Source organism: Oncorhynchus gorbuscha, linkage group LG01 (assembly GCF_021184085.1).
Source record: "Oncorhynchus gorbuscha isolate QuinsamMale2020 ecotype Even-year linkage group LG01, OgorEven_v1.0, whole genome shotgun sequence".
Taxonomy (NCBI): Eukaryota; Metazoa; Chordata; class Actinopteri; order Salmoniformes; family Salmonidae; genus Oncorhynchus; species Oncorhynchus gorbuscha.
In genome coordinates this window covers 103,382,362-103,398,661 of record NC_060173.1, presented here as the reverse complement: position 1 = coordinate 103,398,661, position 16,300 = coordinate 103,382,362, and the positions used below count along the sequence as shown (strand labels likewise).

Below are 16,300 nucleotides of genomic sequence, written 5' to 3'. Positions count from 1 at the left end.
TTTCGTTTTCACTCTCTATCCCTTGCACTCTTTTCTTCCTCTCTTTCAGCCCTGAGTCCTTGGATCTCTATTTTCTCCCACCCGGGCGTGAGAGACTACTCCCAACTGACCCTTGATCTGACCAGGAATGAGCTGATAGTGGGTGCAAGGTAAGAATGCATTCCTTCATTCATCTCTTGTTCATTTATCACTTAAGCAAAACACTCTGCCTGGCCCTGCACTTCGCTGCTGCTGAGAATTCTTCACTTTATATCATAGACAATGTTGAAATAAATTCAAAAGTGGTAATCATGTTAAAGGGGGTCTGAACTTCCTGAATTAACTTTGGTTCAATTATCCTCATCAGGAAATGAGACTGAGAACCAGATTTGGGCCATGTTTTGATGTGGGTGTTCGAACATGAGCAGCATTTATACTTTCACTCTGCCAAAACAGCACACAGTTAGTCACTCACCCTTCCAGATAACTTGAAACAGTCTAACCAGGTCTTGTGTCTGGAGCTAGCCTAGACTAGCTAACAAGCTAGCCAACTTCTTTCTCCAATTAGCTTCAGCCGATTGGTGTGGGACAGTTGCCAAGTTCTTTTAGTTCTCATTAAATGCTTTCAATATTTGTATATTAATTTCTACAATTTTATAGTTGGTTTGAGATTTGTAACTCATTGAAGGTTGAAGCTATTCACTTCAAATTATTGTCACATGTACATTGTGTAATTTACTGATGATCTCTAACTGGCCCCATAGGGATATCAAATGTCAAACCAAATTCACCCTGGGTATGGAGCGAGTTAGCTGCCGAAAGTTTGAATATACGTATCGTTACGATTGTAAGAAAATACATACGTAAATTGTTAGATCATAAGAAAAGCAATGCATGAAACGTAAAACATGAAATTTCACCTGTGAACATACAAACACCATTTTCTGATTTATAGATGAACATTTTAGGCTTGAACAAATCTTGTTGCAATTCTGACGTACAATAATAACTTACAGAGTTTAGCAGTTTCATCTCAACAAAAAACATACACCAAACTGCCTGTGAGGAGTGCTACGTGAACAAGCGTACCACAGTATAAGAAAAGTGAAGTCAGGGAATCCCGGAAATAGGTATCCTGCACGTTAAGTCTATTACTCCTCAGTTGAGTTTACTTCACATTTAGCTAGCTAATGTAATGGATTTGTTTGGCAGCATAAGTCTAGATAGCACTAGCTGTATTATGCCTACAACAGTGAAGTTTCAGTCCTCTAGGTGTATCTCTAAAGCATGGGCATATATCTGGGTGACATGGACATCCCCATGCATGCACCTTATCAAATATGACGGATTCAATACTGCACCATTCCGTTCTCTGGGCTCTGTCTGCAATCATAGCCAGTAGTATCTACCAGGAATAATTAATCATTACCAATAGTATATAGAATGATTTGAGATGTTTGGTGAATCTATGAATTATGTATAACCACTGGAGTCACTCAAAATATATTTTTATTGGATATTTTATTAAATCGCTTAATCTTGCCAAAGCATATTCTGCATGAGTGGTTAATATGAATTTAAACTAATTTTTCATGATTTATATGAAACATATGGACTTTGAAATGAACAAGTGAGAGGTTAAATGTAGGTTAAGTCTGGCATAAGCTCATTCCCACACTAACAATACCTCTGTTGCAGTGGTCTTACTGTAGGCAGTCTCTGTATAGGCTATTCCTTCCAGCGCGATACTGATGTCCAGTTGAAGAGCTTGTGATCTCCATGCAGGACCACAGAACCATGCGCCTTCGGAAAAGCACCGCTCAGCCTCAGAAGATGCCCTTCTGGAGTCATGCAGCCATAGAGTCATTATACCCTAATGTAGGCCTATTTACCTACTAACCAAATGAAGTCCACAGCATGCATGATGCGTGCAACTCGTCATTGCAACATATTTGAACATTTCAGCAGCGTAGCCTAGTGGTTAGAGCGTTGGACTAGTAACCGGAAGGTTGTGAGTTCAAACCCCCGAGCTGACAAGGTACAAATCTGTCGTTCTGCCCCTGAACAGGCAGTTAACCCACTGTTCCCAGGCCGTCATTGAAAATAAGAATATGTTCTTAACTGCCTTGCCTGGTTAAATAAAAAAATTAAAATATATTTTTATTTTTTTATTTTTTATCCTTCATTCAATTTAGTCAGTCAGTATGTCATCCATTCAGTCATTTGTCTGGGTTGCAATAGGAACGAAATCAAAGAGAATAGAACAGTCTTATCCATTTCTTTAATGGAAATCCATGTGTGTGTATTCAAAATGATCAAGTTCTTGAGCCTATCACTTTAATAATTCAAAGTTTAATTTAGGCCGATCCAAATAAAAATAGCCCTTCAACTTTAGTGTGATGGTGTCCTGCAGAATCATTTTTTAAACTCTATTTGTGTTTTATAATAGGGGTCCCTTTAAAAAAAACACCTTAGCTCACAGGCCTCAAAGTATATCCCTCTGAATAAATGTTAAGCTAAATAGTTGAAGAGGCACATGCAGTGGCTGATGCAGGGTAAACAGACCAGGCAATAAGAATAGGTTATAGATAGTCTTGACCATTTGGGACCCCTTGGCTATTTCACTCAGGACAGGTTACAGCTTAAACTTAATCAATATTTTGTTTTGTCACATTTATTGATATGGATATAGCCTCTGCGTGATGGGGTTGTGCAACACAAAGGGCTATAACAAGCCTACATACAGAGTGGAATTCACTAATTCAACAGGCAAAGTGCCTAATATAAGGCCTACAGTCCCATGCTCCCAAATACTGGGAAAAGTGTGATCCATTAGGTTACATGGTCTCCACAGTAGCCCAACGCGGCTATAAAAATAAATTATGCAATTATATGGCAATTAAATAACACACAACAGCATGGCATATTTAGATAGCGGAATAGGCCTAGCCTAAATCATTTATTTTCTATTTTGCAGCTCAGGCGGTTATTCTAGACAAGGCTGTCTTTATCGTTCTCACACAAGTCATTTTCTGAATGCCCAAGCCTATACTACGCCATATACTGGTGTAACGACTTTATTGAATGCAGTTCTAAAACAAGTTCTAGACTTTTATTTTCAAATGAAGCCGGAAGCTGCAAAGAAAACCTCATGTCTGGGCTAGACTTGCTTAATTGACAAGCTAACTTCAACTAGCTACGTTTGGTTCATGGCCTTTGCAGATGCCACAATACTGACAAAAGTTTGAATCGATTAAAAAGACCTGTAACTGAGTAAAGGAATACGTAAACTACAAATTGAATGTGTAAATGTACATTTATAGTCATACGTTTACAGATCTAATTTAACATTTATATTTCATGTTTCGCACATGGCTTTTCTTAACAATTTACTATGGCTTTTCGTTACAATCCTAACAATTTACTTTGGCTTTTCTTACAATCCTAACAATTTACTATGGCTTTTCTTACAATCCTAACAATTTACTATGGCTTTTCTTACAATCCTAACAATTTACTATGGCTTTTCTTACAATCCTAACAATTTACTATGGCTTTTCTTACAATCCTAACAATTTACTATGGCTTTTCTTACAATCCTAACAATTTACTATGGCTTTTCTTACAATCCTAACAATTTACTATGGCTTTTCTTACAATCCTAACAATTTACTATGGCTTTTCTTAAAATCCTAACAATTTACTATGGCTTTTCTTACAATCCTAACAATTTACTATGGCTTTTCTTACAATCCTAACAATTTAATATGGCTTTTCTTACAATCCTAACAATTTACTATGGCTTTTCTTACAATCCTAACAATGGCTTTTCTTACAATCCTAACAATTTACTATGGCTTTTCTTACAATCCTAACAATTTACTATGGCTTTTCTTACAATCCTAACAAATCTTTTCTTACAATCCTAACAATTTACTATGGCTTTTCTTACAATCCTAACAATTTACTATGGCTTTTCTTACAATCCTAACAATTTACTATGGCTTTTCTTACAATCCTAACAATTTACTATGGCTTTTCTTTAACAATTTACTATGGCTTTTCTTACAATCCTAACAATTTACTATGGCTTTTCTTACAATCCTAACAATTTACTATGGCTTTTCTTACAATCCTAACAATTTACTATGGCTTTTCTTACAATCCTAACAATTTACTATGGCTTTTCTTACAATCCTAACAATTTACTATGGCTTTTCTTACAATCCTAACAATTTACTATGGCTTTTCTTACAATCCTAACAATTTACTATGGCTACAATCCTAAATTTACTATGGCTTTTCTTACAATCCTAACAATTTAATATGGCTTTTCTTACAATCCTAACAATTTACTATGGCTTTTCTTACAATCCTAACAATTTACTATGGCTTTTCTTACAATCCTAACAATTTACTATGGCTTTTCTTACAATCCTAACAATTTACTATGGCTTTTCTTACAATCCTAACAATTTACTATGGCTTTTCTTACAATCCTAACAATTTACTATGGCTTTTCTTACAATCCTAACAATTTACTATGGCTTTTCTTACAATCCTAACAATTTACTATGGCTTTTCTTACAATCCTAACAATTTACCATGGCTTTTCTTTACAATCCTAACAATTTACTATGGCTTTTCTTACAATCCTAACAATTTACTATGGCTTTTCTTACAATCCTAACAATTTACTATGGCTTTTCTTACAATCCTAACAATTTACTATGGCTTTTTTACAATCCTAACAATTTACTTTCTTACAATCCTAACAATTTACTATGGCTTTTCTTACAATCCTAACAATTTACTATGGCTTTTCTTACAATCCTAACAATTTACTATGGCTTTTCTTACAATCCTAACAATTTACTTGGCTTTTCTTACAATCCTAACAATTTACTATGGCTTTTCTTACAATCCTAACAATTTACTATGGCTTTTCTTACAATCCTAACAATTTACTATGGCTTTTCTTACAATCCTAACAATTTACTATGGCTTTTCTTACAATCCTAACAATTTACTATGGCTTTTCTTACAATCCTAACAATTTTTGGCTTTTCTTACAATCCTAACAATTTACTATGGCTTTTCTTACAATCCTAACAATTTACTATGGCTTTTCTTACAATCCTAACAATTTACTATGGCTTTTCTTACAATCCTAACAATTTACTATGGCTTTTAACAATTTACAATCCTAACAATTTACTATGGCTTTTCTTACAATCCTAACAATTTACTATGGCTTTTCTTACAATCCTAACTTTACTATGGCTTTTCTTACAATCCTAACAATTTACTATGGCTTTTCTTACAATCCTAACAAACAATTTACTATGGCTTTTCTTACAATCCTAACAATTTACTATGGCTTTTCTTACAATCCTAACAATTTACTATGGCTTTTCTTACAATCCTAACAATTTACTATGGCTTTTCAATCCTAACAATTTACTATGGCTTTTCTTACAATCTAACAATTTACTACAATTTACTATTACTATGGCTTTTCTTACAATCCTAACAATTTACTATGGCTTTTCTTACAATCCTAACAATTTACTATGGCTTTTCTTACAATCCTAACAATTTACTATGGCTTTTCTTACAATCCTAACAATTTACTATGGCTTTTCTTACAATCCTAACAATTTACTATGGCTTTTCAATTTACTACAATCCTAACAATTTACTATGGCTTTTCTTACAATCCTAACAATTTACTATGGCTTTTCTTACAATCCTAACAATTTACTATGGCTTTTCTTACAATCCTAACAATTTACTATGGCTTTTCTTACAATCCTAACAATTTACTATGGCTTTTCTTACAATCCTAACAATTTACTATGGCTTTTCTTACAATCCTAACAATTTACTATGGCTTTTCTTACAATCCTAACAATTTACTATGGCTTTTCTTACAATCCTAACAATTTACTATGGCTTTTCTTACAATCCTAACAATTTACTATGGCTTTTCTTACAATCCTAACAATTTACTATGGCTTTTCTTACAATCCTAACAATTTACTATGGCTTTTCTTACAATCCTAACAATTTACTATGGCTTTTCTTACAATCCTAACAATTTACTATGGCTTTTCTTACAATCCTAACAATTTACTATGGCTTTTCTTACAATCCTAACAATTTACTATGGCTTTTCTTACAATCCTAACAATTTACTATGGCTTTTCTTACAATCCTAACAATTTACTATGGCTTTTCTTACAATCCTAACAATTTACTATGGCTTTTCTTACAATCCTAACAATTTACTATGGCTTTTCTTACAATCCTAACAATTTACTATGGCTTTTCTTACAATCCTAACAATTTACTATGGCTTTTCTTACAATCCTAACAATTTACTATGGCTTTTCTTACAATCCTAACAATTTACTATGGCTTTTCTTACAATCCTAACAATTTACTATGGCTTTTCTTTACAATCCTAACAATTTTGGCTTTTCTTACAATCCTAACAATTTACTATGGCTTTTCTTACAATCCTAACAATTTACTATGGCTTTTTTACAATCCTAACAATTTACTATGGCTTTTCTTACAATCCTAACAATTTACTATGGCTTTTCTTACAATCCTAACAATTTACTATGGCTTTTCTTACAATCCTAACAATTTACTATGGCTTTTCTTACAATCCTAACAATTTCCTATGGCTTTTCTTACAATCCTAACAATTTACTATGGCTTTTCTTTACAATCCTAACAATCTCTATCTCGCTCCGTAGTTGCTCTCCGAATTGATGATCACTTGGGTTCTGCCAGCTGTGGGCAGGATGGAAATAAACACAAATGTTACGGTACCCTTCATTCTGTGAAAAACCACTTGTTCGTATTTATCTCGCAAATCTCAGTTTTGGACAATAATAACTTTATGACCAAAATGATCCTATTTACACTTTGTAGTAAATTTTGATACTCGAATACATGTTTTGTACCAGATAAGTTGCCTTCAGTTGCTCTTTAAGTAGTTTGTTGAGGCTTGTTTGATAGGGCCTGGTCTGGACTTTGGCAGCTGGACGTTTTGAAACAACGTCTAGCTCCAGAGTTGTTATATGACTGCAGAGAATCAGTAATGGGCTGCCAGAAAACATGTGGCGAGGCATCATTTGTCAGTTCTTTCTATTTAGTTCAATACAATATATTGATGCAAAGCGTTAAAAACACGGTCAAAGTGTTTTATTAATTTTTAGATTTTGCCTAATGATTTGTCAACTCACCCACAATTCCTCTGTGCTTCACATCGGAGTGCTGCTGCAGGCTCTTTGCATGTCTTGACCAGTCAGATTAAACAGAAAATTGCAGTTTGAGCGGTACAGGCACAAAGCTCATGGCGCGCTCTCCATTTTCCTCAGGTGTTTATTTAGTAAGCGTGATAACACATTACTCTCAACAGACACAAGCAAAAACTCATTCATAAATGTAGTATCCCATACACCTAAACCTTAGCGATCTGAAATGCTGTATTGCGTGGAAACAATACTATTTTTCAGTCTGGCCTACTAACAACAGCAGTTGCATAGTCTAGCCTACCGTGCGTCTCTCTGGTCAGGGTAAACGAAGCGGTGTGTATTTATAGACAATTGGGATCAAATTTGGTTTATATTTAAACTTGTGCTGACTAGGCTTCCCAAATTATTAACTGGAATTCATCGATAAACAAAATATATGACAGACTGTACATTTTTCATTAGGTCTATGGTTGCATAGGGCAGGACTAAATAAAACAAGCTCAGCCCTGTGAGTTTTTTTTATTGTCCAATCATGTTGCTTTCTCTGTGTCTGTGCAGGAAACCTCCCTAGTCCTTGGTAGCCTAGCATTTAGAGCACAAGGTCATTGGTTTGAATATCAGAGCTGACAAAGTTAAAAAAAACTGTCAATGTGCTCTTGAGCAAGGCACTTAACCCTAATTTTCTCCAATACAATTCATATGAACACTCCCTTACGGAAAAAAACACATGATTTCACGGGACATTTCCCCATGTTTTGCACGTGACACCATGTATTTTTGAAACACTTCACATGTGATGATGTGGACTTTCACATGAGAAATAATGTGAAACCATTTTGTTTTTGGAACACTTCACATGTGATGATGTGGACTTTCACATGAGAAATAATGTGAAACCATTTAGTTTTTGGAAGACTTCACATGTGGATTTTCACAGGTGATGCCCTGCAAACAAAAATGAGTTATGATGCACACTGTACTTTTAACTTTAAAAAAAAACTTTTTAGTGTTTTCAACTTACATATTTGACTCACTTTAACAATAATGATGTAAACTGAGGGTACAAACACTAGGACCACCTTCCTAATATGGAGTTACACCCCCTTTTTCCTTCAGAAGAGCCACAATTTGACGGGGTATCGAAAGCATACCGAAGGGATTATGGCCCATTTAGACTCCAATGCTTCCCACAGTTGTGTGAAGTTGGCTGGATGTCTTTTGGGTGGTGGACCATTCTTGATACGCATGCAAAACTGTTGAGTGTGAAAAACCCAGCAATGTTGCAGTTCTTAACATACTTAAACCGGTGCGCCTGGCACCTACTACCATATCCCGTTCAAAGGCACTGACATATTTTGTCCTGCTCATTCACCCTCTGAATGGCACATATACACAATCCATGTCTCAATGCCTAAAAATCCTTTAACCAGTCTCCTCCCCTCCATCTACACAGTTTTGACGTGGATTTAACAAGTGAAGTCAATAAGGGATCATAGTTTTCACCTAGTCAGTCTATGTCATGGAAAAAGCATATGTTCCTAATGTTTTGCACACTGTGTTAGTTTAATTATACAGTCATTATTATTCAACATGTCCTTATCTGTGATTTGAACTCACAACCTCTTGGTTCATGGCATTCCGATCTTCCTACTTCGCCACCATTTCACCTGTATTCCTACACTTTGAACTTTAAAGTATATCTCAGCCTTGTTAAAAATACACTCAAGAAAATGTAATGTGAAGTGTTCCAAAAACACATGATTTCACATGTGAAATGTCACATGTCAAGTGTTACAAAAACACGTTATCATATGTGAAATTCATGTATTTTTTCCGTAAGGGACTACACGGTTGCAGAGTTTTCATCCTCGCCAAGGGCCATGATTTTTTAAAACCATGTTACCTGATTAGAAAGTATCTGGTCCCATCATAGCCCATATTAAACTTTTTCACAACAGATTAATCACTTCTTATTGTGTAAGGTCCAGAGGTTTACCTGGTTAGGTTACCAGATTAGGAAAAACTACGGGCCCCAGTTTTTATTTTCTTCCGCCAACCCACTCTGGGACCTGTGGAGCCATTTCTGACTCACTGTAACAGAAAACACACACAACTGCGTGTAAACTAAGTGTTTATTAACTGTTTGTTTAAACTGTTATTTCCTCTCTGTCATTTTTACACAGAAACTTCCTCTTCAGATTGAGTCTCAACAACGTGTCTCTCATCCAGGTAAAATAAGTCCACCTCTTCTCTTCTCTTGCTGTGTGTTGTCCAGTTACATATAATCTGATTACAACAAAAAAACAACTAATCAGTTATTCCAGCAAAAATATTGTAATCAGATTGGATACTTTTGAAAAACTCTGATTGCCTAGATGACTTGTCAATTCCAAAAGGATCTTTGTGTAAAAGTACATTATGACATCATTTCTGTTTTCTCAATGACATTCAGTTCAGCCTTTGGAAAAAAGGTGCCAGTTTTAAGTTAATTCCACTCGAACGAGTCTGACCAAAAGTCAGTCCACTATGATGACACACCAAATGCGTTTGGTGGATCCTTTTTGTTGTCGTCTCATGCCTCTTAAAGGGTAACTCTCAACCCCAATTTCCACCTTTGCCCTTACCCTTTCAAATTTTCAAAACATGCATTCAGGTGAGAAGTAGTGGTTGGGGGGAATTGCTAGTAAATATTCATTTTGGGGATGGGTAAAGGTAGTTGTACCTGATTCCAAAAGTGTCTCACTAAAATATACCAGGAGTCCACTAGCACGCTCTGATAATAAAATGATGTCCAGGGACGTATTTGCTTATGATGCACATTTAACTCACAGTGTAAGGCACTTATTTGCTGACATCCATTGCCACTAGTGGTGTAAATTCAAATCCCCCATGGGACACAAAATAAATGTGGACTCACATTTATTGCGGTATTGTGTTGGGAAGGAAAGTGCAATCATCACCTTGGAAACTAAGATTAATTCAATCCAACTCACATTGCAGTATTTACACAGTAGCTCTTTTTCCAATGGTCAAATTAACTCAGATTGGTCTTGGGTACTGTATAAAAACCTACAACTACTACCAGGGAATCCCTTCTCACAGACATGCTTTCAATTTTCAGAATTACAAGTGTGTGGCAGGCAATAAATAATGTAGATAAAGGATTTGAAAAAATATATATATCTGCCTGAGGCCTCCCGAGTGGTGCAGTGGTCTAAGGCATTGCATTGCTGTGCCACTAGAGATTCTGGGTTCGAGTCCAGGCTCTGTTGCAGCCGGCCGCAACTGGGATACCAGTTGGCGCACAATTGGCCCAGCGTCATCTGGATTAGGGGAGGGTTTGGCTGGCAGGGATGTCCTTGTCCCGTTGTGCACTCCTGTGGCTGGCCGGGCGCAGTGCACGCTGACACGTTTGCCAGGTGTACGGTGTTTCCTCTGACACATTGGTGTGGCTGGCTTCTGGGTTAAGTGGGCATTGTCTCAAGAAGCAGTGCGGCTCAGTTGGGTTGTGTTTCAGAGGACGCATGGCTCTCGACCTTTGCCTCTCCTGAGTCTGTACGGAGTTGCAGCGATGAGACAAGACTGTAACTACCAATTGGATACCACAAAAAAGGGGTTAATTTTATATTTTTTAAATCTATATATATCTGCCCAATGTGGTATTAGAACTCACAAATATGAGCCAACTGTCTTAGCATACTGCACCACCAATCAGTCATAGCAGTTGGGGAAAAATACAATGACTTGACATGACCAACATTGTCATCTATTTCTTGTTACGATGGATGTAGCTACGATTATAAACATATAATCATCATAGCCTACATTTTGTTTTCTTCATAAAAGCACATAGATGTGTATGAAACGGTAATCAAAAACGTTGAATTAAGTCATATGCAGAAATGTGCCTCACTGCCTTTTGAATTTAGTCAAGGAAGCATCATGCTAAATTGTATTGGTACACTCCACTTACCAAGGCCATTGCCAAATAAAGCACGAGGTCACCTGCTTTTATAGTGAGCGTTGAGGCGGTACCACCCAGCACATCTAGAAGGGAGTGTATTTCATACTGAACCCCTTCCTTGAGGTGGTACCACCCAGCACATCTAGAAGGGAGTGTACTTCATAATGAACCCCTTCCTTGAGGTGGTACCACCCAGCACATCTAGAAGGGAGTGTATTTCATACTGAACCCCTTCCTTTAGGTGGTACCACCCAGCACATCTAGAAGGGAGTGTATTTCATACTGAACCCCTTCCTTGAGGTGGTACCACCCAGCACATCTAGAAGGGAGTGTATTTCATACTGAACCGCTTCCTTGAGGTGGTACCACCCAGCACATCTAGAAGGGAGTGTATTTCATACTGAACCCCTTCCTTGAGGTGGTACCACCCAGCACATCTAGAAGGGAGTGTATTTCATAATGAACCCCTTCCTTGAGGTGGTACCACCCAGCACATCTAGAAGGGAGTATATCTCATACTGAACCCCTTCCTTGAGGTGGTACCACCCAGCACATCTAGAAGGGAGTGTATTTCATACTGAACCCCTTCCTTGAGGTGGTACCACCCAGCACATCTAGAAGGGAGTGTATTTCATAATGAACCCCTTCCTTGAGGTGGTACCACCCAGCACATCTAGAAGGGAGTGTATTTCATACTGAACCCCTTCCTTGAGATGACAGAGGAACCTTCTCAAGGTGCCTCTACATCACCATTTCAATGGTGGAGTTCAACCGCTAGGGGTAAAAACAGCTAGGTGTACTACTAAAATAACAATATATCACCCTGGTAATGAACTGTCGAAATAAAGACCAGAATTAATGTGTTTCACTATAACTAAGCCTAAAACATACTGGTTTTCGATTAAAACAACTTTTCATGAAAGTTACTCTTTAAGGGGAAAGTAATCCGATTACATTACTGATTTTGGGTAATCTCAAAATTACGTAACTGATGACCATTTTGGACACTTAACTGTAATGGGTTACATTTAGAATGTAGCCTATCGAACCCTGTCAGTGGTCTTTAACAAACCACACTTATCTGTCTGCAGCCAGCGCTCTCTTCCGCTGGGCTCCCAGACCTGCTCCTATTCTCTCCTTCTCCTCCTCTCTCTACTCCTGTTCTGCCGCTCCATCTTTAACTTTCCTGGCAGCAGTTGGCTTGCTGGTATTGATTCTGTGGTTTTGGGACTGGAGTGTTTTCATCTCCTAGGATGGTGGTGGGGTGGTGAAAGAGTGAGTGTTTGGTGTGATGTCTATACGGAGGTAGCTACTGTTACAGGGGTCTACTGTGGGATTACAGTGTATCAGGTAGAGAAGGCTTGTGGTGGTGTGGGACCTGTTTTTAGTATTCCAGCCCTGGAGATTGTACATCACAAACCACAGTTGTTATGCGAGTAAAGTTATACTCGGGCGGCGGGGTAGCCTCGTGGTTAGAGCATTGGGACAGTAACCGAAAGAGCCAAGACTATTGTAATAGTTCCAAAAGTGTCCAACCCCGTCCATCTGGCACTCAAGCAAGACTCACTCAAACACTCCTTGAAAGAACACGAATACTATTTGAACCCAGGTATGACTAAATCAAATCAAATTTATTTGCAAAATCCTTACATCAGCTGATGTCACAAAGTGCTGTATAGAAACCCAGCCTAAAACCCCAAACAGCAAGCAATGCAGGTGTAGAAGCACGGTGGCTAGGAAAAACTCTCTAGGAAGCCAGGACCTATGAAGAAACATAGAGGAACCAGGCTATGAGGGGTGGCCAGTCCCCTTCTGGCTGTGCCGGGTGGAGATTATAACAGAACATGCCCAAGATGTTCAAATGTTCATAGATGACCAGCAGGGTCAAATAATAATAATCACAGTGGTTGTCGCAGGGGCAACAGGTCAGCACCTCAGAAGTACATGTCAGTTGGCTTTTCATAGCCAGTCATTCAGAGTATCTCTACCGCTCCTGCTGTCTCTAGAGAGTTGAAACAGGAGGGGTCAGGAGACACTGTAGGCCCCATCCTACGTTACTCCCGGACAGGGCCAGTGGAGAGAGGGAAACCGGCCAGGCAGAGACAGCGAGGGCGGTTCGTTGTTCCAGTGCCTTTCCGTTCACCTTCACACTCCTGGGCCAGACTACACTCAATCATAGGACCTACTGAAGAGATGAGTCTTCACATGGGTAGGTAGACCATTCCATAAAAATGGAGCTCTATAGGAGAACGCCCTGCCTCCAGCTGTTTGCTGGAGTCTTGTGACTGTAGCGTACGTGCATGTACGGCAGGACCAAGTCGGAAGATAGGTAGGAGCAAACCCATGTAATGCTTTGTAGGTTAGCAGTAAAACCTTGAAATCAGCCCTTGCCTAAACAGGAAGCCAGTGTAGAGAAGCTAGCACTAGAGTAATATGATCAAATCTTTTGGTTCTAGTCAAGATTCTAGTGCTAAACACGGCTGCTAACTGAAGTTTATTTAGTGCTTTATCCGGGTAGCCAGAAATAACAGCATTGCAGTAGTCTAACCTAGAAGTGACAAAAGCATGGATTAATTTTTTTTTCTGCATAATTTTTGGACAGACATTTCTGATTTTTGCAATGTTACGTAGATGGAAAAAAGCTGTCCTTGTCAGATTCAACAGAAGATCTCTTTGTTTCTTGGGACCTAGAACAAGCATCTCTGTTTTGTCCAAGTTTAAAACTAGAACATTTGCAGCCATCCACTTCCTTACGTTTGAAACAGGCTTCCAAGGAGGGCAATTTTGGGGCTTCATCATGTTTCATTGAAATGTACAGCTGTGTGTCATCCGCATAGCAGTGAAAGTTAACATTATGTTTCAGAATAACATCACCAAGAGGTAAAATATATTGTGAAAACAATAGTGGTCCTAAAACGGAACCTTGAGGAACACTGAAATGTACAGTTGATTTGTCAGAGGACAAACCATTCACAGAGACAAACTGATATCTTTCCGACAGATAAGATCTAAACCAGGCCAGAACTTGTCCGTGTAGACCAATTTGGGTTTCCAATCTCTCCAAAAGAATGTGGTGATCGATGGTATCAAACGCAGCGCTATGGTCTAGGAGCACGAGGACAGAGCCTCAGTCTGACGTCATTAAAAGGAAATTTACCACCTTCACAAGTGCAGTCTCAGTGCTATGATGGGGTTTAAAACCAGACTGAAGCGTTTTGTATACATTGTTTGTCTTCAGGAAGGCAGTGAGTTGCTGTGCAACAGCTTTTTTTTATAAATGGAGAGGAATGGGAGAATCAATATAGGCCGATAGTTTAAAAAAAAATTCTGGGTCAAGGTTTGGCTTTTTCAAGAGAGGCTTTATTACTGCCACTTTTAGTGAGTTTGGTACACATCCGGTGGATAGAGAGCCATGTATTATGTTCAACATAGGAGGGCCAAGCACAGGAAGCAGCTCTTTCAGTAGTTTAGTTGGAATAGGGTTCAGTATGCAGCTTGAAGGTTTAGAGGCCATGATTATTTTCATCAATGTGTCAAGAGATATAGTACTTAGAGGTTAGAGGTTGAGTGAAATGAGTGAATGCTGTATGTTGGTCTGATTCTACAGCACAACGACCTGTTTTTCTGCACTGAGAAGAATGGATGGATGAATGAAAGCATGTCACCACACATAGACTTAGGCTTCTATGACAAAGTGCTCTTTCAGAACGGTCACAACAGAGTGACATAATATGTGAGCAGCTGCCACCAGTGTGCCAATGTCAATGTTTCCCCACTGGGCAAAAACTGGTTGAATCAACATTGTTTCCACGTCATTTCCACTAAATAAATCAATGTGATTGAATAAAGGTGTAAAACTGATTAGATTTGTAAGAAGACATCAACATAAGGCCATTTAGTCTTTTTTTCACGCAACTTTGAACCAAAATCCAATGACATGGTCATTTTTTGTTGTTGATTTCAAGTTGAATTCACGTTAGTTGACAACTCAACCAACTGTAAATCAAAACTAGACGTTAAACTGACATCTGTGCCCAGTGGTCCTTTGTTTTTGGTGCTCTTGTCTTTTTTTTGTATGTGGAAGAGGACTGGGGTTGGTGAGTTTTGCACACTGTTTCTGTACGCGGTAAAATGGTTCTGGCAGTCCTGAAATGAACCATGTCTTTCAACATCTGTACGCCCGCGTGCACACACACACTCTTTATTGTCTTGTCTTGAGCTGGGGGATAAACAAGGCAGCTCCCTCTTCATTCTGTTCTAACTGGAGGTGTCATTAGGTGTGCCAGGGCCCAAATCGATGAGCACAGAACATTGCTGCTGCCCAGTTAGTAAGAGAGGATCTGAGCCTGCCAGCATGCCTAAAGAGATGGAAGGACGCTGCTTCAAACTATTCCTCTTCCTCCTCCTGCCCGTTAGCCTGAACCATACACAGCAGTAGGAGAGAGCTATCCAACCCAGTCCCGGAGGACCTAAGGGTTGGCTGGCTTCAGCCCTGCACAATCACACAGACCTGAAATGGAGGTTAGGTATTGAAATGGGGTGAAAGTGAGTCTACATTTACCTGCTGTCCTCTAGTTGAAACGAGTCTCTGATTGATTGAGAAGTAACTGGAGTAACAACCACTATTCACTATTCAGTCAAAGCAGACCTATTCATGCATTTTAATGGCAGCCCAGTCTTTATCAAAGCTGACCCATTATCCCTGTAACCACATCCCTTTTGAGCGTCCCTACCTCATCTGTCTGTGTCTCTGTCTCTCTCTTCCCTGTCTCCTCATCCCTCTCTCACTCTCTGCCCCTCTCTCTATGTGACGCTATTAGAGTCCCCCTGTGTGTTGCTTAGAGGACTATAATGGAACAGCCCAGCGATGGAGCTCACCTCCCCATGCCAAACATGCAGCTCCTGTCAGGAGAGATGAAGGGGAGAGATGAGGACAAAGGGGTGAGGGGAGAAGGGAGGAAAAAAGGGAGAGATGTGGGAGGAAAGGGGGTGAGGACAGGCCTTTTAGTTCTCCCCTTGCTGCAGGGAGAAGGGAGGGAAAAAGGGAGAGATGTGGGAGGAAAGGGAGGAGACAGCCTTTTAGTTT

The 16,300-nt window shown here is 38.8% G+C and overlaps 1 protein-coding gene across 1 annotated transcript in view; it reads left to right on the top strand.

Annotated features, from left to right (window-relative positions):
• Positions 1 to 16,300, top strand: part of LOC124047850 (semaphorin-5B-like) — a 323,136-nt gene that overhangs the window by 121,703 nt on the left and 185,133 nt on the right. Inside the window, 2 exon segments of the mRNA XM_046368176.1 lie at positions 50 to 149; positions 9,434 to 9,479. Coding sequence (XP_046224132.1) covers positions 50 to 149; positions 9,434 to 9,479 — 146 coding nt within the window.